This window comes from Tyto alba, unplaced genomic scaffold (assembly GCF_018691265.1).
Source record: "Tyto alba isolate M040663 unplaced genomic scaffold, T.alba_DEE_v4.0 Super-Scaffold_22, whole genome shotgun sequence".
NCBI classification, from domain to species: domain Eukaryota; kingdom Metazoa; phylum Chordata; class Aves; order Strigiformes; family Tytonidae; genus Tyto; species Tyto alba.
This window is the reverse complement of record NW_024881296.1, coordinates 27,493,043-27,512,805: the sequence shown is the minus strand read 5'-3', so window position 1 is coordinate 27,512,805 and position 19,763 is coordinate 27,493,043. Positions and strand designations below refer to the sequence as shown.

Here is a 19,763-nt window from a genome sequence, read left to right as displayed (position 1 = left end):
AGAGCTACTGAGATAAATGGAGGAAAAGCTGCAAGGGGATAGGGTTCTAAAAGATATTTTTATAAAAAAAGTAATTTAAAAAATGTACCACAATCCACACACATAGCAAGATGTTTGCAGAGAGAATATGAAAGGAATATAATAGCTTTTCCTATGCAATAGATAGGAAAAATTCTGATCTAAAACAACTACCTAATTAGGAAACATTGGGGGATATCCTCCCCGCAAAAGAAAAAAGAAAAGAAAAAACCAAAACTCACCTACACACTTTTCACTTTTTCTCTCTCTCTTACATCTTCACTATTATAAAACACTCCCAAAGTGCCAGTCTCAGCATTTTTAACTCCTGAAGCAAGCAGGCTCTTCTCTACAAAGACAGAACCTCAGTCTAATGACGGACCAAGCTCCAAGGATGTCAGCATGGGGGAGGGAAACTTCAATATTACAACCCATCCATCAACCACTTCTATAAAGCTCTTTTGTTCCAAGTTCATACTTAGCAATTCAAGGTCAAAACTGATGCTGGAAAATACAAATCATAAGTCAACCCAGACTTTCACCCCTTTGTGTCTTCTTGACCTCAAATGCAAACAAGAAGCATGCAAAAGGAAATTTTAGCTATGTGATCTACTATATAAAAATGTATATCATGGAATATAATCGACTTAAAAATGTCTGTGGGTTAGGTTCTTAATCTACACTACTAATGATAAAGACCAGGGAAAAAAAAACAAATCAGAATATATGCATTTAGGATACAATGCCTCTACTTTGATTTTCTTACAGTTTGGACAAAGTCAATCAGTTGCTTGCACTGGGTGGGGGCTTTTTTGTTCAGGTTTTCAGGGGTTTTGGGCCTTGGTTTTTGTTGAGCTTTTTTTGAGACACACACAAAGTTTGACTGAAAACACCACAGTGATTGAAAACACCAGAGGGAAAACTGACTGGTTTTAAAAAACCCTACCTTTTCCTCTCCGGTGAAAAACAAAGGAACACATCTCTATTAGCCTTTGGCTTTAAGAAGTTCTGGGTCAGATGTGGGCAGCCTTAACAAAGAAGAAAAATGGTAGGTATTAAGAATAAAAAGCAAGGGTTTCATTGCAGCAGAGAAAACAGGATGTATTCCACAGACTGTAACTATTCTCCTTAGAAACACAATAGGAAAGAAAAAAAAAAAATCATTCATTATGCTCAAATACTTAAGGACAGACTTTTCAGTGAACCCCATTTTTGCAAAGTTCCACAGCAGAAAGCAACAGAGGTGCCAAATACCTGAGATTACAAGCTTATCCAGTGGATATTTCCCAGAGGTGCTGTAACAGAAATCAATTCACATGTACAATACAATGACAGTGTAAGACAAGAGAACTCTGACACAAAACTGTGATCTAGTATTTAAATCTCTTAATTTTAGGACAACCTGGTAGTCTTTCAATTTGTCATCTCAAAACTTTTTAAAGTTTTGTTCCAAGATTTTACATATAACGTCTTTCATATGGGAAAAATCCAGCCAAGAGCTTTAAATATAGCTTTATTGAATGCCAGTTTGGCTTCCTCCATGTGATTCTGGATGCTTTAACAAGAGTTTATGAACTTTCACCGGAAAAAAAAAAAAAAGTATAATAATAGTTTGCCATCTGCATAAGTAAAATAATAAAATATCAGATAACACCCTAACAAAAACATTTTTAAATATTTCTCTCCAATAGCTTTTATTTAGCCCTTAAATCACAATTTTCGTTTAAAGCATCATCACACATACAAAGTCCTAGCAATTAACTCAGCCTAAAGGGGTGCTTATTTATGGGAAGGATAGGAAAACTTGTTTAATTAGCAGCAACTTGGGATACTGAGGGACTATTTTATTTGATCAACTGCTTCTGTGGATGATGAAAAAGTTAGGTGTTTCCCGTAACTCTCATCAGAGTTCACTTGCCCTAAACAAGATGAAGAACAGAACTACATGGTATCTTTTCTAACTTGCTTAATAAAGCTCCCATCAACAAGAAAAAAAAAAGGGTACTCTTTTAATGTAACCTAGATCCTAGACAGTTTCCAAAAACCTAGCCAAGAACCTTTGTCAGAATTTCAAAAAGAAGCCGCTGCTGAAATTCTTTAGCATGTGGAAGGGTTGTTCAGGATGCCTCCTGCAAACACTGAATGCTTTTTACTGTCTAAGAGACATTGCCGATAGCATCTGTAAGGTGAGACACTGGAAACAGTTTCTACTGTCTCCACTGGAGATAGTTTCCGTCTTTCTCAGGTCAAGTTTATTGTCTTGCCTTTCAACAGAAGCAGTAGGTATTTTATTGAGAGTATTAAGACTCTTCCAAAGAAGCACTGGAAGGTCTGAAATCCTTAAGTAAATAATTATAAATAAAAATAATATTTAAAAAAAATAATTATAATTTTTAAAATTAGAGTTTTGGCTGCCAGCTTTGTTACTTGATGAACTAACACCTTCCCTTACACATTCTTTTTCAGATAAATGTGCTAAGACATTTACCTAAGGCCACAGAGTACCACCCCAACTCTCTTGATCAGATTTTCCATCTTGGGTGCAAATTAGCATCCCTCTTGGATAACCTTCCAGTAAGATTGTACTAGTGTTCCCGCTTATAACGCTTTAACAAGAGGCAATAGGCATAAACTGAAATACAAGAAACTCCATTTAAACATAAGGAAAAACTTTTTTACTATGAGTGTAGTCAAACACTGGCACAGGTTGCCCAGGCAGGTTGTGCATGCTCCATCCTTGGAGATACTCAAAACCCAACTGGACACAGCCCTCAGCTCAGGCTGAGGCTACTCTGGGTAGGGGGCTGGATTAGGTGGTCACATCCAGAGGGTAGTGGTCGATGTCTTGATGTCCAGATGGAGATCTGTGACAAGTGGTATGGCTCAGGGGTCCATATTGGGACCAGTACTGTTTATCATCTTCATCAGTGACATAGACAGTGGGATTGAGTGCACCTTCAGCAAATTTGCCGATGACACCAAGCCCAGTGGTGCCGTTGACATACTGAGGGATGGGATGCCATCCAGAGGGACATGGACAAGCTCGAGAAGTGGGCCCATGTGAACCTCATGAAGTTGAACACGGCTAAGTGCAAGGTCCTGCACATGGGGCAGGGCAACCCCCAATATCAGTACAGGCTGGGGGATGAAGGGATTGAGAGCAATTTGCATCTGCAGCCCAGAAAGCCAACCATATCCTGGGTTGCATCAAAAGAAGCGTGGCCAGTAGGTCAAGGGTGGCGATTCTCCCCCCCATGCTACTCTCATGAGACACCACCTGGAGTACTGTGTCCAGGTCTGTAGTCCTCAGCACAGGAAAGACATAAACCTGTTGGAGCAGGTCCAGAGGAGGCCACAGAAATGATCAGAGAGATGGAACACCTCTCCTATGAAGACAGGCTGAGAGTTGGGTTTTTTCAGGCTATAAGGGAAACCTTATAGCAACCTTCCAGTACTTACAGGGAGTTTATAAGGAAGATGGAGACAAACTTTGTAGCAGGACCTGCTTCAACAGGACAAGGGCTAATGATTTTAGACTAGATATAAGGAAGAATGTTTTATAGGTGGGGTGGTGAGGCACTGGAACAGGTTGCCCAAAGAGGTGTTAGATGCCTCATCCCTGGAAACATTCAAGGTCAGGCTGGACAAGGCTCTGAGCAACCTGATCTAGTTGAAGATGTCCCTGTTCACTGCAGGGGTGTTGGACTAGATGACCTTTAAAGGCCCCTTCCAACCCAAACCATTCTATGATCTCCAGAGGTTCCATCCCACAACTGGGATTCTGTGATTTCAATGATCACGAAAAGAGCATTTACCCTTTCAGTTGCAAAGCTATCAATACATGATCTTTCGTGACTACTCAAGCAGCCTCAAGTACTGTTCCTTGAAAAGCTTCATTCCATTCCAACTCACACTATCACAGCTTCAACAGCCACCAAGGTGGGGGGAGGAATCAAAAAAGGTACTGCAGAAAATGGCACGCAGTCCAAGTATCTTTTATAAAACCCTGTATGTGGAGACTGTGCTCTAGTGTTAACTGAGATCAGGCAGGACTTTCAGGCTGAGAAATGAGAAAGACTCTGGTCACTTTGGTGTTCTCCTACAGAGTCCATATCAAAGCTTGCTATTTGGTGGCATTTGCCATTTGTCAGGTCAGCCCATTTTTCCAATTTGCTATTTATGTTAAATGCTGAAATATTCCGGGGTTCTCCCTGGTAAGCTCAAACTTCTACTAGAAAATACCCACGCCTTCATTTGTCTCCAGGCTTAAGTTTATTCATGTTTTATTTTTATAAGCCACTAATAGTAATCTAAATTAGAAACACCATATGGGCATAAGCATAACTAGTGAAAAAAACAATGGAGCACAAACATGCCAAGCCGACAGGAGCTCGAATGAAGACAAGCTTTTGCCTGTCATGACCTAGTTCATTTTTCTACCAGTTGCACTACACAGTGCATTTAAATCATTTAAATATTTGACATGTTTACCTACAGCACATCATCTCTACGTACAATGCTAAATTGTACCTACTGTTCATCCTACCATTTAAAAGCTGTAGCTGCTTTCAGACTGCAGCAAGTTTCAGTTTGTCATCACCGTTACTAAGAGTAACAAAATGGTTTGTAAGGAAAAAGCTACTGTATTTCATGTGCTGGGAAAAAGGGTGGGAGAGGAAAACGTGCTCTGTTAGAGCAACAGGGTCAAAACAACACGCCTCAGAGAGCACTCCCTCCCATGTTATATACCACGCTCTTCAGAGGGGACATCACAAATTCAAGAATTCAATCCAAACTCAGCAATGAGTGGGAGCAGGAAAGATAGTAAGTACTGCAGATGGTTTTGGTCTTCATTACCATTAAGCAGACACAATGTCTCTGTAACAGATACGGAACAGAGGCTTTTGTAACATAACAAACTAAAAAACACCAAGAGCTCCATGTTTTTGTGGTATTCTCCACCTCAGGCAAACACTCAGTGTATTTCTAACTACCTGCTCTTCCTCTAGACCTCAAGAAGGCCCATAACTATTGTGAAACTTTGGGTTCTTCAACATAGACCTTTTTAAACCACACTTAACTAAATTACCATCTTCTAGCTTGACTTGTATGTGTTAAGACTAGACTCTCTCAGTGCAAAGAGCCTTATGCTCACAGTTCAAGTATTGTGGCTATGCTAAATAAGGGCTTGCTGATGTTTTAAGGAAATTTATAACTGCGAGTAGGCCAAACACTGCAGTTTCACCTTCCTTCAGGATAAGCAAGCACAGCCTCCCTCATCCTTGTGAAGGGGACTTCTTGATGAAGAGCAGCCCTGTCCTACTGCTGACCACCAAGAGAAGGCAGGGCAAGAGAACTGGCTCATGCTCACCTAATTTTCTCCAGCTTTCCTACCTTTCCTGAAGGTAAAGATCATGATTATAGATTACAATTCTGTATATTTTATAATTATTATTATATAGTTATAACTGTGACTATATTTTCAAAATCAACCATAATAATCTATTCGTATTTAAACCACCCTTGTTAAGATTGGTTTTGCCTCCCCAGGACGAGGTAAACCCTACACAGCACTACCCGGGATTTCGGCAAGCGCGGAGGCAGAGTCACTTTGGCACACGTTGCACAACCGGGGCCGAGCCCAGCTGCAGCCCCACAGGGTCAGGGCCCCCCTTCTCGGCGGGACTGCTCCCCGCAGGGCTCGGGCTGTCCCAGCCCGCCCAACAGGACTGCACACACTCCCCACTGCGAGGGCAGCAGCCAGAGATACGGGGAAGGGTGTTGGCCCCATGGAGATCAGTTGCTATACCAGTTTCCCGTATCTTGGCTTCCATCAAGCTCCCAGACACAACTGGTACAAAACCTTTCTATTCCCCCATTATTGCCCTTCTATTTCCTACCCTACCCATTCCCTACGGCATGGATTCAGCCATGCAAACTGACTTTTTGTGACAAATATGCTTATAATGCTCCTGATCTATCACACACACGTGCTATTAAAAAATAAGCTATCAGGAAGAACCACGCAGTAACTACCTACCTACCTTTATTTTAATAGAGCAAGGAAATAGTTTAATGAACAAGCTTTAGAAAACTGTATTTAGACTAACACACCAAGGCATATTATGAACGTTACAGTATTTTCATTCTCTTTCTCTCTCATAACACATGCAAAACAAATTTATTAAGTTCTTTCTCATATTTAAAATGTTAAAGTTCACAAAATAGGGCCTCCATCTTTCCAACTCTACAAATCAAAATAGTATAAAGGAGACTATAACCATATACTTTATTGCATTATTGTTCATATACACATTAACATATACCCCAGTCTTACAGAGTTATTATTTCCAGAAGTTCTTGAACTTCTGCAAAGAAACGTTTTCAGTGTCCAGTACTTATGTTGGTGTAGGAAAAAAAAATAACTAAAAATTTGAGAAAACACTATTTTATTTGCATCGTGTCCAGAATAAGTGGGGTGGAAGGATGGATCTTGCTTTGTAATCAATCAAGCTTTGCTTGTGCTGTCTTTTTTCTGAATTGAAAATCAAGTATCACAGCTAACAAAAAAGGTAATGTTTTAGATAAGTTTTGTAACAGCTTGTTCCCATTTCCTGATAGTTGGCTTCATTTTTCCAATTCAAAATGTTTTAGGCGCCTCTAAGGACAGTGCGGCTAGCAATATTTTGAGGTTTTCTTCTTAACATTTAAAGATCCTGCATTAGCCAGGTATCACCTGGTTTTTCAAGCCACTCAAGCAGATTCAGTTACTCAGCATCAACAAAATATTGAATAGGAAGGGAAAGCCAAAACTGCTAATTTGGGAACTCTTTTCCCCCCATACAACAGGAACAAAAGGTGCCACTAGAGATAACCCACAAAGCACTCCTCTCATGTCCTGCTGAGCTTCCCATAAGCAAACTCCATCTGTTGCCAAAAGCCAAAACTCGCCAAAGTAGAAAACAGAAGACAGATGTCTGCTTGACAGGAGAAAGACTAAGCTTGCTTTCTTACTTAAACCCAAACTGTTGAGAAAGCTGACCAATGTAATAACCAGACACAGAAGAATGTATGCAAGCCAGTGAGCGGCAGTATTTATGCCACCACTTAAAACGTTGATGAGAGCTCTTCTGTAGCCAGCATTTTGATATTGAAAAGGAAAAAACTGGGAGGAGCAAGGAGAAAGAAAAGCATTCAAGGACAATATGTTACCGTTTAGAGTATTCTGGAGAAGTCTCTTGTTGTCATTTTCCACTTGGCCACTCAATCAGAAAAAATAAAATAAAAAATAAAAACCCATCACTGTCACTATTACTATTACTCAATATGCTTGAAATCTCTACTTTATTGTTTTTCCGGTATGATTTACATTAGTATTTATTGCTAGTAGAAAAATTAAGTGGTTCCATTCTTCAGAGAACATCCATAGTTACAATTTACTTCAGGAGGCATCTGTTACAGTCCTAATCTCTGAAAAGCAGGATGTAAATTATTAAAAAATTATAATCTTAATCAAAATTTGCTTTGTTAGACTACAGCCTGATTACAGTAAAAGCACTATCCAATCAACTAATTTAGCAGATTTACTGGTTGTCAACATGTTAGATTTCAGATTAAAACAGAGCTGCTGCTCACATGTAGATGAAGGAAATTAAACCTACTGAAACATTAAAATGTCCTTTACGTTCAAAAGTTATAAGAACTCAGACACATACATATATTAGAGGGAATTCCTTTGAGTTTTTTTTATTCCAAGTAATACCTGGATACTCTCACTTCCACCACTGTAATGGTATAAGTGGTATTGCTCTTGATTTATACTGCTATAGTAGAGTAATAGAAATCTCTGTGTTTGGAAGGGAAGCATAAAAAAAAAAAAAAAAAAAAAAAGGGACATACTCAAACAGGATTATTACTATTACTGTGGTTCTATCCACTGTGCCACAACCCCTTACACTGGGGGCTAACACTGAGTGGTACAAAATAGAGGAGTGAGAAGGGGTTTGTCATGAGAAAACCAGAAGCTCCATCAAATTTCACCTTTCCTGTCTCTGCCTCCCATCCCCTCACCTCCTTCCTCCCAAATCCTACCAACTATCAGGCATGCAGAGAGCATTGTATCTGAGGAAGGGGAGATGCCCAAGGCCAGTTCTAACAGGTACGACATGGGTGGTGAGGTGCAGACCAAACATTGAAACCATCACACCTCAGAGCAGGCAGGACTGGAGATGGAGTGGCAGATCAGAGCACACCTGGGGTGGGGAGCCTAAACTACTAAAGAAAAGGAGGAAGAGAAAAGGAAGCAAAAAAAAAAAAAGAAATAATCAGGCCTTAACCTGAAAAGTGTGTAGACCAGTGGCTCCGACAGGGAAATTACAAAGAGGAGTTACAGCCAAGCAATTACTCGGCACTGCTTCTCTCTCAGCAGGCATTGCTACCCTGCCTCCAGACTGCACCGTGATGTAAACTCAACCACATTCAGTAGGACCTTAAGCATTCATATTCTAACAACTCATAATTCTCAAAGGGCAATGAAATCTCATATGCACAATGCTGATTAAAGGACAAGAGGCCAATAAATACATAAATAAAAACAACCTAACTTAAAACACCATCATTCACAAATGACAAAGAAAAGAAACACGACAGCCTGAAGCCAGAAGAAGCCCTGCCCAACTAAAACACGGTAGAATATAAATACAAACAACTTGCAAAGTCCACCCACATTAATCTGTGCTTAACCAACAGGTAGAAAGATATTTTTTCTAGTCTCTTAAGTGGCATGTCATCCAGGCTCTCTGGAGACTGCCATCCAACCAGCAGGTCTCCTATCCAAGCCAAGAACAACATTTAATTACCATGTTTAATTGATCTTGTTCACTGTTAGGGTGGACAGCTTTGATCTCGCCTGCTGATAGCTAGTTTACAACTACAAAAGAAACTGGGACTTTGCATAATTGCTAAGCCTTCAATGTGCATTTTTTAATTCCTTCTATTTCCCAGTCTCCCTTTCTGTTTGTGCTGCACTAACACTCCTGATAACAAAACCCAAAGTACATACCTTCATTTATCATATCATTTATTTAAATATGCAGGGGGAAAAAGGGAGGATGAAGGAAGGGAAATTGCTCCTCCTTCACTCAGAAATAGAGAAAAAGGCCAGGAATTACCGTAGTGAATCTGACCCTGGCAATGTTAAGCGCAGTGTCCCGTGGCTGATGGCAGCCAGCACCAAATGCTTCAGAGGAAGGCACAGGAATCACTAAGCACATCTGCTCCCCATCCCCCTTGAAAGCCTCATCTGACTCCACTGATCAGAGTCTGGTTTCAATTCCAAGACAGAGGTTTTGAGAAATTTCAGTGGTTTTCCACTGTGTTGTTTTATGTTTGTTAATAGGTTCACCCAAAAAATGCCTCTTCTGCAGGAACTTCGTATTAGCAGCTTAGGAGAGAAGCCCACAAGACCAAGATTACCAGCTCACACTCAACCAAGCTGAGACTGTGCCAATACTAATAGGAAGAGAAACTTTTGAGGACATTTTATTGTCTCCTAAAATATCTAGGAACCTTCAAAATAGATCCTAATTAAAAACAATGAATTAAACATACTTGGATTTAGTTAACTCCCTTTCCTAAACACCATTTTCCTGAATGATCAAGCCAATCGTAAGATCTACAGAAATAAATGTTCATAGGTGGTGTATAATAGGTTCTGAGCAATGCACAAAGCAGTTCTACATTTCAGCCAAAGTGTGTCAACTGTTTTCAAAACAGCAAGCCAAACCCTCATCAAACTGAATTCAGCTGGAGCTTTGCCACTCAGCAGGACAGCAACTTGGCCCACCATCCCCATGGGAAATCTTTTTCTAACTCAGACTTTCTTCCTGCTTATTTCAAATGAAATCTCCTTTGGATCAGGTTGAATTTCCACAGATAATTAGTCTTGCACTAGCTAAATAAAACAAGAGTTATATTGCTTCTGAGCAGCAGTCTGAATAATTACAGCAGGGTAAAAGAGAAAATTTCTTTTCTTCTCCCCACGCCCCCCCACCCAAGGGGAACTTAGCAATTAACTGTTTAACATGGTTTGAACTTCGCTGCTGAATCTTCATATTACACAGCAACAGAGAGAAGAAAAGTACCACAGTACACAGCTACCTCAAGCATCTGCAGAGTATCATAGCTGAACTGTAGCTCCCAAAGTGTTAGACAGAATTTTTCACCCAGAAGTCAGTCCTTTCTCACCTAAGTTTCCTCAACAGCACACCACGGTTTTGGTGGTTGGTTTGGGGTTTTTGGTTGTGGTGTGGTTGGTTTTTTTTTTTCTTTTGGGTTGTGTGTGTGTGTGTTTCATTTGGTTTGGGTTTTTTTTTCCCTAAACCTTTTTCTAAAGGTTTCTTCTTGTTATTACAAGATGATGAATACCTTGTACACTCTATCCTTACACCAGAAGCTACAGAAAGACCAGAAAGTCAGCCAGCCCATTCATCTCCTGCCTACTGCTGATACTGTCTCAAATAATGCTCACTTTTGGTGGCTAGGGATGGAGGAGGGGTTTCCCGAGGAATAAGCTGAATAAAGCTTCCTGTTCGGCTAAAGCAGGAAATGTGCTCCAGTACTGCCTTACACACAAAGAGTGGAAAATACTTACTAAACAAAATAGCAGGAGATGAAGTGTAAACTGGATTGTCCTTCTATCATGCAGACAAATAGCCTCCCCATCCCCCCAGATCTCTTGCATTAATGTGCTTAAACTTGAAAAATAATACATATACATATGTATATATGTTCTGCATGAACATCAAATGATTATGCTGTGCCTTTAAAACCAAACACTGAAGGATTTTAAACACCACCACCACTAATTAGAAGGTAGCATTTCCTCCCTCCCACAGGATCAGTTTCTTCTTGTTGGAATAGGAGGTACAACTGGCCAAACCCCATCCTACTACTGGAGGAACTGAAACAAGTTGTCATTACATTAACCTCCCAGCATTTCTCTCAAAACATCTCTTCAGAAAGACTAAAAATAAATAGCATAGAAGATGGAAGGGACAGCTTTCCAGTCTGTCGAACCATCAGGATTCACAGAAAAGAACAGCAATATTAGCTTTTGCATAAGTATCTGCAGATGGTAGAAGACAAATATTAATGGAAAAAAGGTCCCTCTTCATGCCCTATAAAAACAATGACTGTTTAAGGCCTCACAGCATTTCCCAAGAGCTGGCCTTGTAATTCACGCAAGATTTCTTTGCTGCCATCATATGCCTTTTGATGAGCTCTGGTCACTTCAGAGAGGCACTTGTCCTCACCCACACCGACGTTTAAGAACTGAAAGTGATGAAAACTACATCACCTAATGATGCACACTGCTAGAAGATGAAAAGCCGTTAGGCAAGTTCCAAAGTAAAACATATTGAGGCAGCTGGGTGATGGAAACATATAACAAAACACCACGCAAAACAGCAACGAACATAAGCTTAATGAGAACCCGATGAAAGACTTAAAAAAAAAAGTACTGAATCTAATTAATTCTCTAGATGTGGCTAGTGCACTTAAACTAAGGTCACGAGTACTGCATACTATGCTTGTATTTTATAAACTACCTTGAGCCATTAGTACCTCCCACCACCATGAGTTCAAAACCAGTCGTCAGCCCCATGGGGACACGTCTCGTCATATTTTGATGTCCCTCCTTATGGCACAACACCCTTCTCATCATGCAAAGCTCAAATACGGGTCAGGAAAGCATTTCACCAAATGGCCTTAAAAATACTCTTGTACCGAAATAGTCAGGCACAAGTTTCTCACTTGGGAGACATAAAAGAAGCTTCTCTACCACCCTAAATAGAATGTTTAAGAAAGCCAAACCAGAGAGAGATGAACCATTCCAGTAAACCCCAACATCAGGGAGAACCCTTGAAAAAACAACCATCACTGAGATCATGTACAACTGAAAGCTACCTTCAGTATCCTGAAGCGGACATGAAATTAAACTCTGAGCACGTGTGGCACACCAACACAAAACCCTAGGAAAGTCAGCCTCCCAGTTGAAGGACATGGCAGTAGTCCAGCCATTCGTGATAGATGAGGAACTTTGCCCCTAGTAAGGCTTGCAAAGATGTAGCACCTACTGTAATAGAGCACATCATTGACCAGTTTGCCACATCAGAAAGTTCTTTCACATGTGGTGCAATGAATGGGTGTACTTGAACGAATGCATTAACTACAGGATACCAAAGAGTATATAACAGAAGAGAAACAGTGGAGATCATTAAAGACACATTTACTTATTGATACTCCCATATTTATAGCTAGGAGCATACGGATCCTACAGACACAAGGACACACCGTACAGCCAGACAAGCAAGCACAGTCCTTGACTTGTAAAAAATGACTAACTGAAGACAAAGAGCTTTGTTCTGCCTGCTTTCCCTCCCGCACACCCTCACCCATGCTCAGCGAGGAACAAACACTAACAGACTCCTGTTATCTGAAGGATACTACACGGAAACTTTACTTTGAAACAAAATGATGATAGGACACACAAAAAAAACCCCTCACAGTTTCAAAGTACGTACTTTCCCAAGCACCAGGAACAGATGTAGCGTAGCTTATGCCAGATTCCAGTCTGCAGCTACTTCCCCAAATGTAATTGTGACCCAGATTTGAAGTTTGCTTGTCCTCTTAAGGTCCTTCCCATGTAAGATCATGCTGGGATCACAGAAGTCACTCTGGGACCTTCAATTCCAAGAGGAAATTATTGCCTGGGCCTCACAAAGAGCACAAAAGACACCTATTCAAGTAGAAATTATCCATGATTTGAAAATCAGGTGTACAATGTCTCATCCTGAAAGCCAGAGCAAAATACTTAAGTCATCTGATACAATGCCATGATGCATCTGCCTGTGCAACACAAGAGATATAGGAGTTTACAATATTTTCCCCCCAAAAAAGGTTTATGAGCAACAGGAATCTAGTAAATGGGAAAGCAATTAAATTTGTTTATGACCTTTGCTGTTCTAACAGTCCCACACCAAACAGCTTTCTCCATGAAGTTTCTGTATCTTCAAAAATGGGAAGGAAAAATCCCCCTTGTCATTGTTCAAAAAAAAACACCCCAGCATTTTAAAACCACTCTCTCTGCTTTGCAGCTATTTCCCTTTAATGCCAGGAACTGGGTTAAACTTGCAGACAAGCCTTGATGGCTTGCATTACAGAGATGTTCATGATGGTAACTACAACTGATCATCCCACCCAATGTCCTTGGCCAGATTACAATATGTAGAAAGCATATAAGAGAATTGATATGTCTTTATGTGCAACTTCATGTCAATATGCTTAGCCTACACATCAATTCCCTGTGACCGGTAGGTAAATAAAATAATCTTTCTTTACAAAAAAATCTGTATTTCATTTTTTTCTTAAAAAAAGAAGAAAAAAATCATCACTAATTCTCATTTACTTTAATAAATGAGATCTTTGAAAAGTAAGTATTAGCAGCAGCAATGCAGTTTTTAAGTAGCAAAATTAAACTTGACAGCAGAGATGCCACTTACCAAAGAATTTAAAACCAAATGAAAAAAGCCAAACATAAGAACTGTGTCCAGTTTTGGAAACTGCAATGACAAGAGCAAAGATCATCAAATTAAGGGCAATAGTTGGCTTAGCTCAAAGAACTTAGCTGTAATTAAAAAAAGAGTAGTAAATATGTAACTTGTACAAAACCATGACCAAAAGAGAATACAGTAACTAAATGTCTGACACAAAATTTCAGGGCTTCCATAGTGCAGCGCTAGCCTTACTTTACCCTTCCCTTTAGATGTGTTGCATCAGTGTACGGTAATAATTAGCTCCCTATTTAAAGGGGAGATAAATAAATACTGCTTCCTTTCAGGGCATCAATGTAATGTATCACCATACTGCAGGTATCCCCAGTAATAAAACATTCTCATTTCAAGTCTGACTGCACCATGCCATGTCAAACTAACATAACTATATGAGCAGAAAGGAATATACCTGTCCTGGTGGTGAAGAAAAGCTCCTTTAAGTTTGTCAAGCAGCTGCAAACCACCAAAAAAAACAACTGGTTATCACAGAACTTTAGCCTAACACTTAAATAGCCTTTTGGTAAGGGTAATGATGGTTTCCTCCTTTGGAAGAGCCGTATACTGAAGCATACCATAAGGAATAATTCTGCAATGAAATAGGTAAATTTCCCATCCAGGGTTCATACTCTTTGAATCTTATTTGTGAAAGGCCCTCCTTATCAATTTTGTTCATAAGCATGCCATATGCAAAGCAGGCTTTCTGCTGCTATTTAGAAGAAAGCTATTGGTGGTCTCCGAGCAGCAACTCTATTTAGGCTAGGCTTACACCTTACACAGCTGCCACAGAAGTTGCAACACAGTTCTTTGGATTCCAGAATGTTTCCAACACATTGAGAAAGCTAAGCTGATGTTGCAAGCTATCTTTCACTGCGTCTGTGCGGAGCCAGGACACGCACAAATGAAACTCGGTGTAGCAGACACAATTTTTACAGGATCCCTTCTCCAAAGTTGGACCAAGCTCAGCAAAACCTTTTCCTATAGCTCTGTGTAGCTATACAATTAGTCGCTTCTGAGGGCCACTTCACAGACTTGCAAAGAAACTTAAGAACAACCTCCCCACAGTGCCACTAGGAAGGAATCAGAGGCCAAATCTGGATGTTGTGGCTTGTGCTCTGTATAAAGTTGAAAATACAAACTTGGGATGAGTTCTGAACGCAGAACAGAAGCTCAGAAGAGCCGAGAGGTACAAAACCAGCTGCAAAGTATATCCAGGTTCCTATTTACTGAGGTCTCCCCACACACATACAAAAGAATTAATCGGGCATGTGGGCTGAACTGTCAGAAGCCCGATGGATCAGAAGTCTACTGCAAACCCGGCATAAACATAACCCCCCCCCAGCCCTCCCTCGGGCTTCCCGCGCTGCCTCCCAGCGAACACCCCCCGGCGCCGGGTGCGGCCAGCCAGCCACCCCCCGCCGCCCCCACGGCAGACCCTCTCTCCCCAGTGAATTAGATTTCTGCTAGACAGGGGCACCGGGAAAACGCCAGCAGCCACCGGCCCCGCACGCTGACACCTCCCTGCCCGGCCGGCAGCCACCGGCCGAAGCCCGGGGCCGGGGTCAGCGGGGGGGGGGGGTCGAGCTGCAGCCGGCCGGCACAGGCGGGGCCCCGGGAGGAGCCGCGGTGGGACTCCGGGGGGGCCGCCGCCACCTGAACACGGGAAGGACGGGAGAGGGATGCTTAAGTTTCCTTCTTTCTTTTCTTTAAATAAAGATAGCAAAGCCTGGCGCGCAAACCGTCCCGCCACCGGTTGGGCGCCCCCCGGCCGGTCCCGGTCCCCGTCCCCCCCGTCCCGCCACCCGCCCCCGTCCCGCAGCGACGGGGAAGGGTGACACTCACGGATCTTGACTTTGCGGTGGTCGAGGCGGGCGAGGAGCGCTTCCAGGGCGCCGAGGCGGCGCTGGAGCCGGGCGTTGCGGTGGCAGAGGGAGTCCGCCTCGCTGAGGATCCCGCCGAAGATGTCGCCGGCGCAGCGGGAGAGGTCGGAGAGCTGCATCAGCAGCGACACCAGCGCGTACGAGCTGACCTGCTCCAGCGCCCCGAAAAGCGGCACCGCGCCGCGGCGGCGCCCGCCGCCCCCCTCCGCCGCCCCGGCGTGGTCCCCCGGCGCCGGGCCGCCCCGCTCCGCGCCGTCCCCGCCGGCCTCCTCCAACCTGCACAGCTTCAGCGGCTCCAGGGTCCGCAGGGGGAACGGCATCGCGGCGGGGGGAAGGAGGGCAGCGCCGGGCACGGTGGCAGGGCGAAAAGGGGGAAGGGGGGGGGGGGGGGGGGGAGAGAGGAGAGAAACTAGGCGTCCCCGGCGCAAAAAGTCTTCATCCGCGCAGCGGCCGCGGTGACAAAAGTTCAGAAAGAGGAGAGAGAGAGAGAGAGAGAGAGAGGGAGGGAGAACAACAACAACAAATGAATCGGGGCGGGAGGGCGGCCGGGCTACGCGCTGCGGGGCCGGGGGGGAGCTGCCGCCGCCGCCGCCTCGGCGGAGGGGGAGCCCCGCGCGGCGCCCATGTGCGTGAGCGGCCCACGGAGGAGGGAGCGGCCCCGGGAGGGAGCGGGGCGGAGCGGGGCGGGGGGGGCCGGGGCCGCCGCCGCACGGCGGGAGCGGGGAGAGCCCGCGGCGGCGCGGCGCTGCGGCCGGGAGAGAGGAAAGAGCGCGGCTTTCGCTCCCCGAAGTGGGGTTGGGGGGGGAGGGAAGGTAAGCGTGGGAGGGGGGGCTGAAGCTCCCTGGATGCGGCCACAAAGGAGGGAAGCAAGCCAGGAGGGGGGGTTGGGGGGGCGGCGGGAGGAGGAGGGGAGAGAAAAGCCCGGAGCAGCCCCACCTGGGGAACCCCGCGCCGTTGCAGGCGCTTTTCTGAACGCACCAAACTCCCAACCCGGAAAGCGAGAGCTGGAAAGAGAGGAGGAGAGAGGGGAGGACAAAAAAAAAAAAAAAAAAAAAAAAAAAAAAAAAAAAAAAAAAAATAAAAAGCACACCAAACCTCCACAAACCTGGGAAAAGAAAAAGAGGCCGCCGCCTACCTGTGGCTCCCCGAACTGGAGCCTCTGCCAGCGCCTCACCCTGCCCGGCCGGCTAACAGCCGCGCCCGGGCCGGCGGGGCTCCCCGCGGCCGCCAGCCCCCCCCGGCCCGGAGGAAGGGGCCGAGCAAGGGCCGGGGCAGGTCGCGGGGGGGAAGGAGAACAGCCGGCCTGGGAAAGGCGAGTGCGAGCGGAGCGCTGCTTGGGGTTAATTTTTCGTAAGGTTGTCGCTAAGGTAGGAAAAGCAAAGTCTGAACCGCGCAGCGTGACATCGAGTGTGGCCGCTGCCCCAGCACGCTGTCAGTCCTGGCGTGGGTTGAAGGCAGGTCCGAGCCCCCGAAGGCCCTGCGCTTTGCCCGTGAAAGGCTCAGTCAGCTCTTCAGCGAGATGATTGCTCTAATGGGCTATTCCCCACAGAAACAATTTAGCCTACTAGCAACTGTCAACAGCTGCTATTTAATTTTAATTGGACAATGCCCCACTGGCTCTGGCTCCGGGTATATGATAAAGAGAGGAACCCAACCCCTCTCTTCTTGTGGAAAAGGGCCCTGGGGAAAAGCGATTGTATGGTCCCTTCCCGCCCCATAACCTGCTCCTGCTGCCTCTGCAGCTGATGCATCTGTGTGATGAAAAAAGGAGAATCAGCTGGAGAAGGAAGGATCCCGGCACAGATCCACTGCGCCCTTCCAGTAGCATCTTGGGGACACGTCATTTATAACAAAATATTCTGCATCATAGTAATTCTCATATGTAGTTACTTACAGGAAGCCTGAAGAAAACTATTCCACACCAGTAGTGTTTCAGAAGCTCCTCGGTGCATGGAGGAGCCTGGGGGCAAGGCCGCAGAGAGTGGAATACAAACCAAAGGCTCCATGGTACACCCAAGGGTTGAGATCTACGGGAAACACATTTAGGGGTGATACTCATATGCAAAAATTGCAAGTCACTAATTATTCTCACACATTAATCAAGAAAAGTCATCTTCAAGTTTTCCGGGGGGGGGGGGGGGGGGGGGGAGCGGAGGGGACAAAGAAAGGCAGTGCAATCTAGTGTTAAAAAAATAAAGAAAAAAAACACCTTCCAAGCAAGTTAATGGATAAATTTGCAACTTGGAATACAACTTTGATTGTCTGTTACAGACAGTACCACTGAGTGCATATGTGCAAGGGCTGTAGAAACTGATGAGAAGAACATGGTGCAAACAGGCTAAATGGTGTTTAATCAGGGGTTGAAGCACATAAGGAATCCTAAGCAATCATCTTGTGACAGGGAAGCTGTCAGGGTTGATTAACAGAGAGTGGAAGGCAGTCATTCTCTCTTATTTAATTCTTCTGGTTTTATTCTGGGACATAATGTCTTCATTAGTTCTTAAACATGTTTGTTTGTGATAGTCATTTGATAAAAACTATGGCCTGTTTGAATGGAGAGGAGTGTATGTTTGTATGTTTTGTTTAAACACAGGAGTATCATGGGAAAACTAAGTATGAAATGAAATTAAATATAAAACACAGTAGGAAGAGAACAAGCGAAGAGCTCATTTCAGGTGTCAGCTGAAACGAACCCACAGCACCATATCTGCTGGGATAGATCATAAGCTCATGAGTGTGTTTGAGAATCACTCATTTTTATTTTGAAGTTTTAGTAATAGGTAGTTTTAGAAAGATACACTTACCAGTCTAATATCCTTTCTGAAAATTCAGATCAAATACTGATATTGCAAATATTTTTGCATGTTCTTATCTGTAAGCAGGAAAAAGTATTTAAAACAGATGTGAGTGCAGGGAGAATAATAAGAAGAAATCAAAACTTTAGGCAACATCTAAATGCAGTAAAGAGCCTCAGCTACTGGGAGTGAGTGGAATTTCACTGCAAATGAGTCCTACTTTACTTATTTCACTGGTTCCTGTGTTTGCAAACTGTAAAATGAATTACTGTGACAGCTTGAATATTTCTGGTGGGAATAATGTCTCATAAAAAATAAGGCCTTTGTAGGACTGGCAGTTAAGCCAAGTTAAGAAGTAAATCTAAATTTTAAATGCACTGACATTTTTGTAACATTCCAGGTCTATCTATTTACTCCAGAATGATACTTTTTTCTCATTAATTTACTTGGGTTATTTTTCTGAGATGGGCTGTTACTATATGGAATACTTAGAAAAAAACAGGTGTGAAAAAAATGCAAATATTGAGTGTGAACATTGGTTAACTGAAGCTGGTAAAGGATGGTCTCAGAGCTTGTTTCTTCCCAGGCAAAAGGAAGGGACATATGAAGGGAAACGGAACTTAAATACTTACACAGTTGGAGATTGAAAGTATTCATCATGCTGGAAAGGAAGCATTTAAAATTTCTAAGTTCAGTAGAAATACCGACTTTCTTAGGGACACCTCATTCCCCTCAGATACCTATGCATATTAACTTCAGGCAGTTAAGGCTGGAAAACATTTCCATTTCTGGCAGCGCTGTGAGGATGCTTCTGCCTCTTTTTGGCTCAGGGGAGCGCTGGGGCGAGGCGGGCACTGCTGGGGGGCAGTGGCGGTGATTGCCCCGGTGCCTGTCCCCGCCACCCGGCAGGCCACTGCCCTTGGCTGAGCCGTCCCTGAGGCTCACGGCCCCGTACATTCACCTCAACACAGTTTGTGGCCGTCGTGGTGTGGGAGCGGTGGGAGCGAGAGGCTGCTTTCCATTTAGCCGCGTCTGCTGGAGAAGAAGGCCTGTGAGCTCAGTGGGCAGCTTGTGCAGCTAAGCCTGGCAGAGCTGCGACCCGACGTTCTGGGTCTCACACCTGCAAATACCCTCAGTCAGGAGTGGGAGATCCTCTGAGAAGAGGAACAGAGCTTAGAAAACTGAGATGCAAAGGAGGAAGTCAGACAAAAGGGCAGCAGAGGCTTTACTAAATATTTAAAGTCAGTATTGATTTCATTTTTAATGAAAGTTCAAAGTTCACTGGGAAGTTCATTACATCTGAATTGTACCTTTCTTCCTTCGGCATGTTAAACCTCAAGTTAAATCACCAAATTAAGGACCTAATAGCTTTCATGTTCTGTTTTAAGAAACAGAAGATAAGTCTTGTGGGAGTTACTCATCACCTATCGCAGAATGAATGCTGCTCTTCCCTTGGCTTGCTT

The 19,763-nt window shown here is 43.7% G+C and overlaps 1 protein-coding gene across 8 annotated transcripts in view; it reads right to left on the bottom strand.

Moving 5' to 3' along the window:
- Positions 1-16,705, bottom strand: part of NHSL1 (NHS like 1) — a 189,816-nt gene extending 173,111 nt beyond the window's left edge. For 7 of the 8 annotated variants that reach the window (XM_042795950.1, XM_042795952.1, XM_042795954.1 and 4 more), the window contains exon 1: positions 15,468-16,189. In XM_042795950.1, the coding sequence (XP_042651884.1) occupies positions 15,468-15,825 (358 nt within the window). In that variant the 5' untranslated portion in view covers positions 15,826-16,189. Of the gene's footprint in view, positions 1-15,467; positions 16,190-16,640 lie in introns of those variants that run through there. The other variant, XM_042795951.1, reaches the window with a different exon arrangement.
- Positions 16,706-19,763: the final 3,058 nt, after the last annotated feature.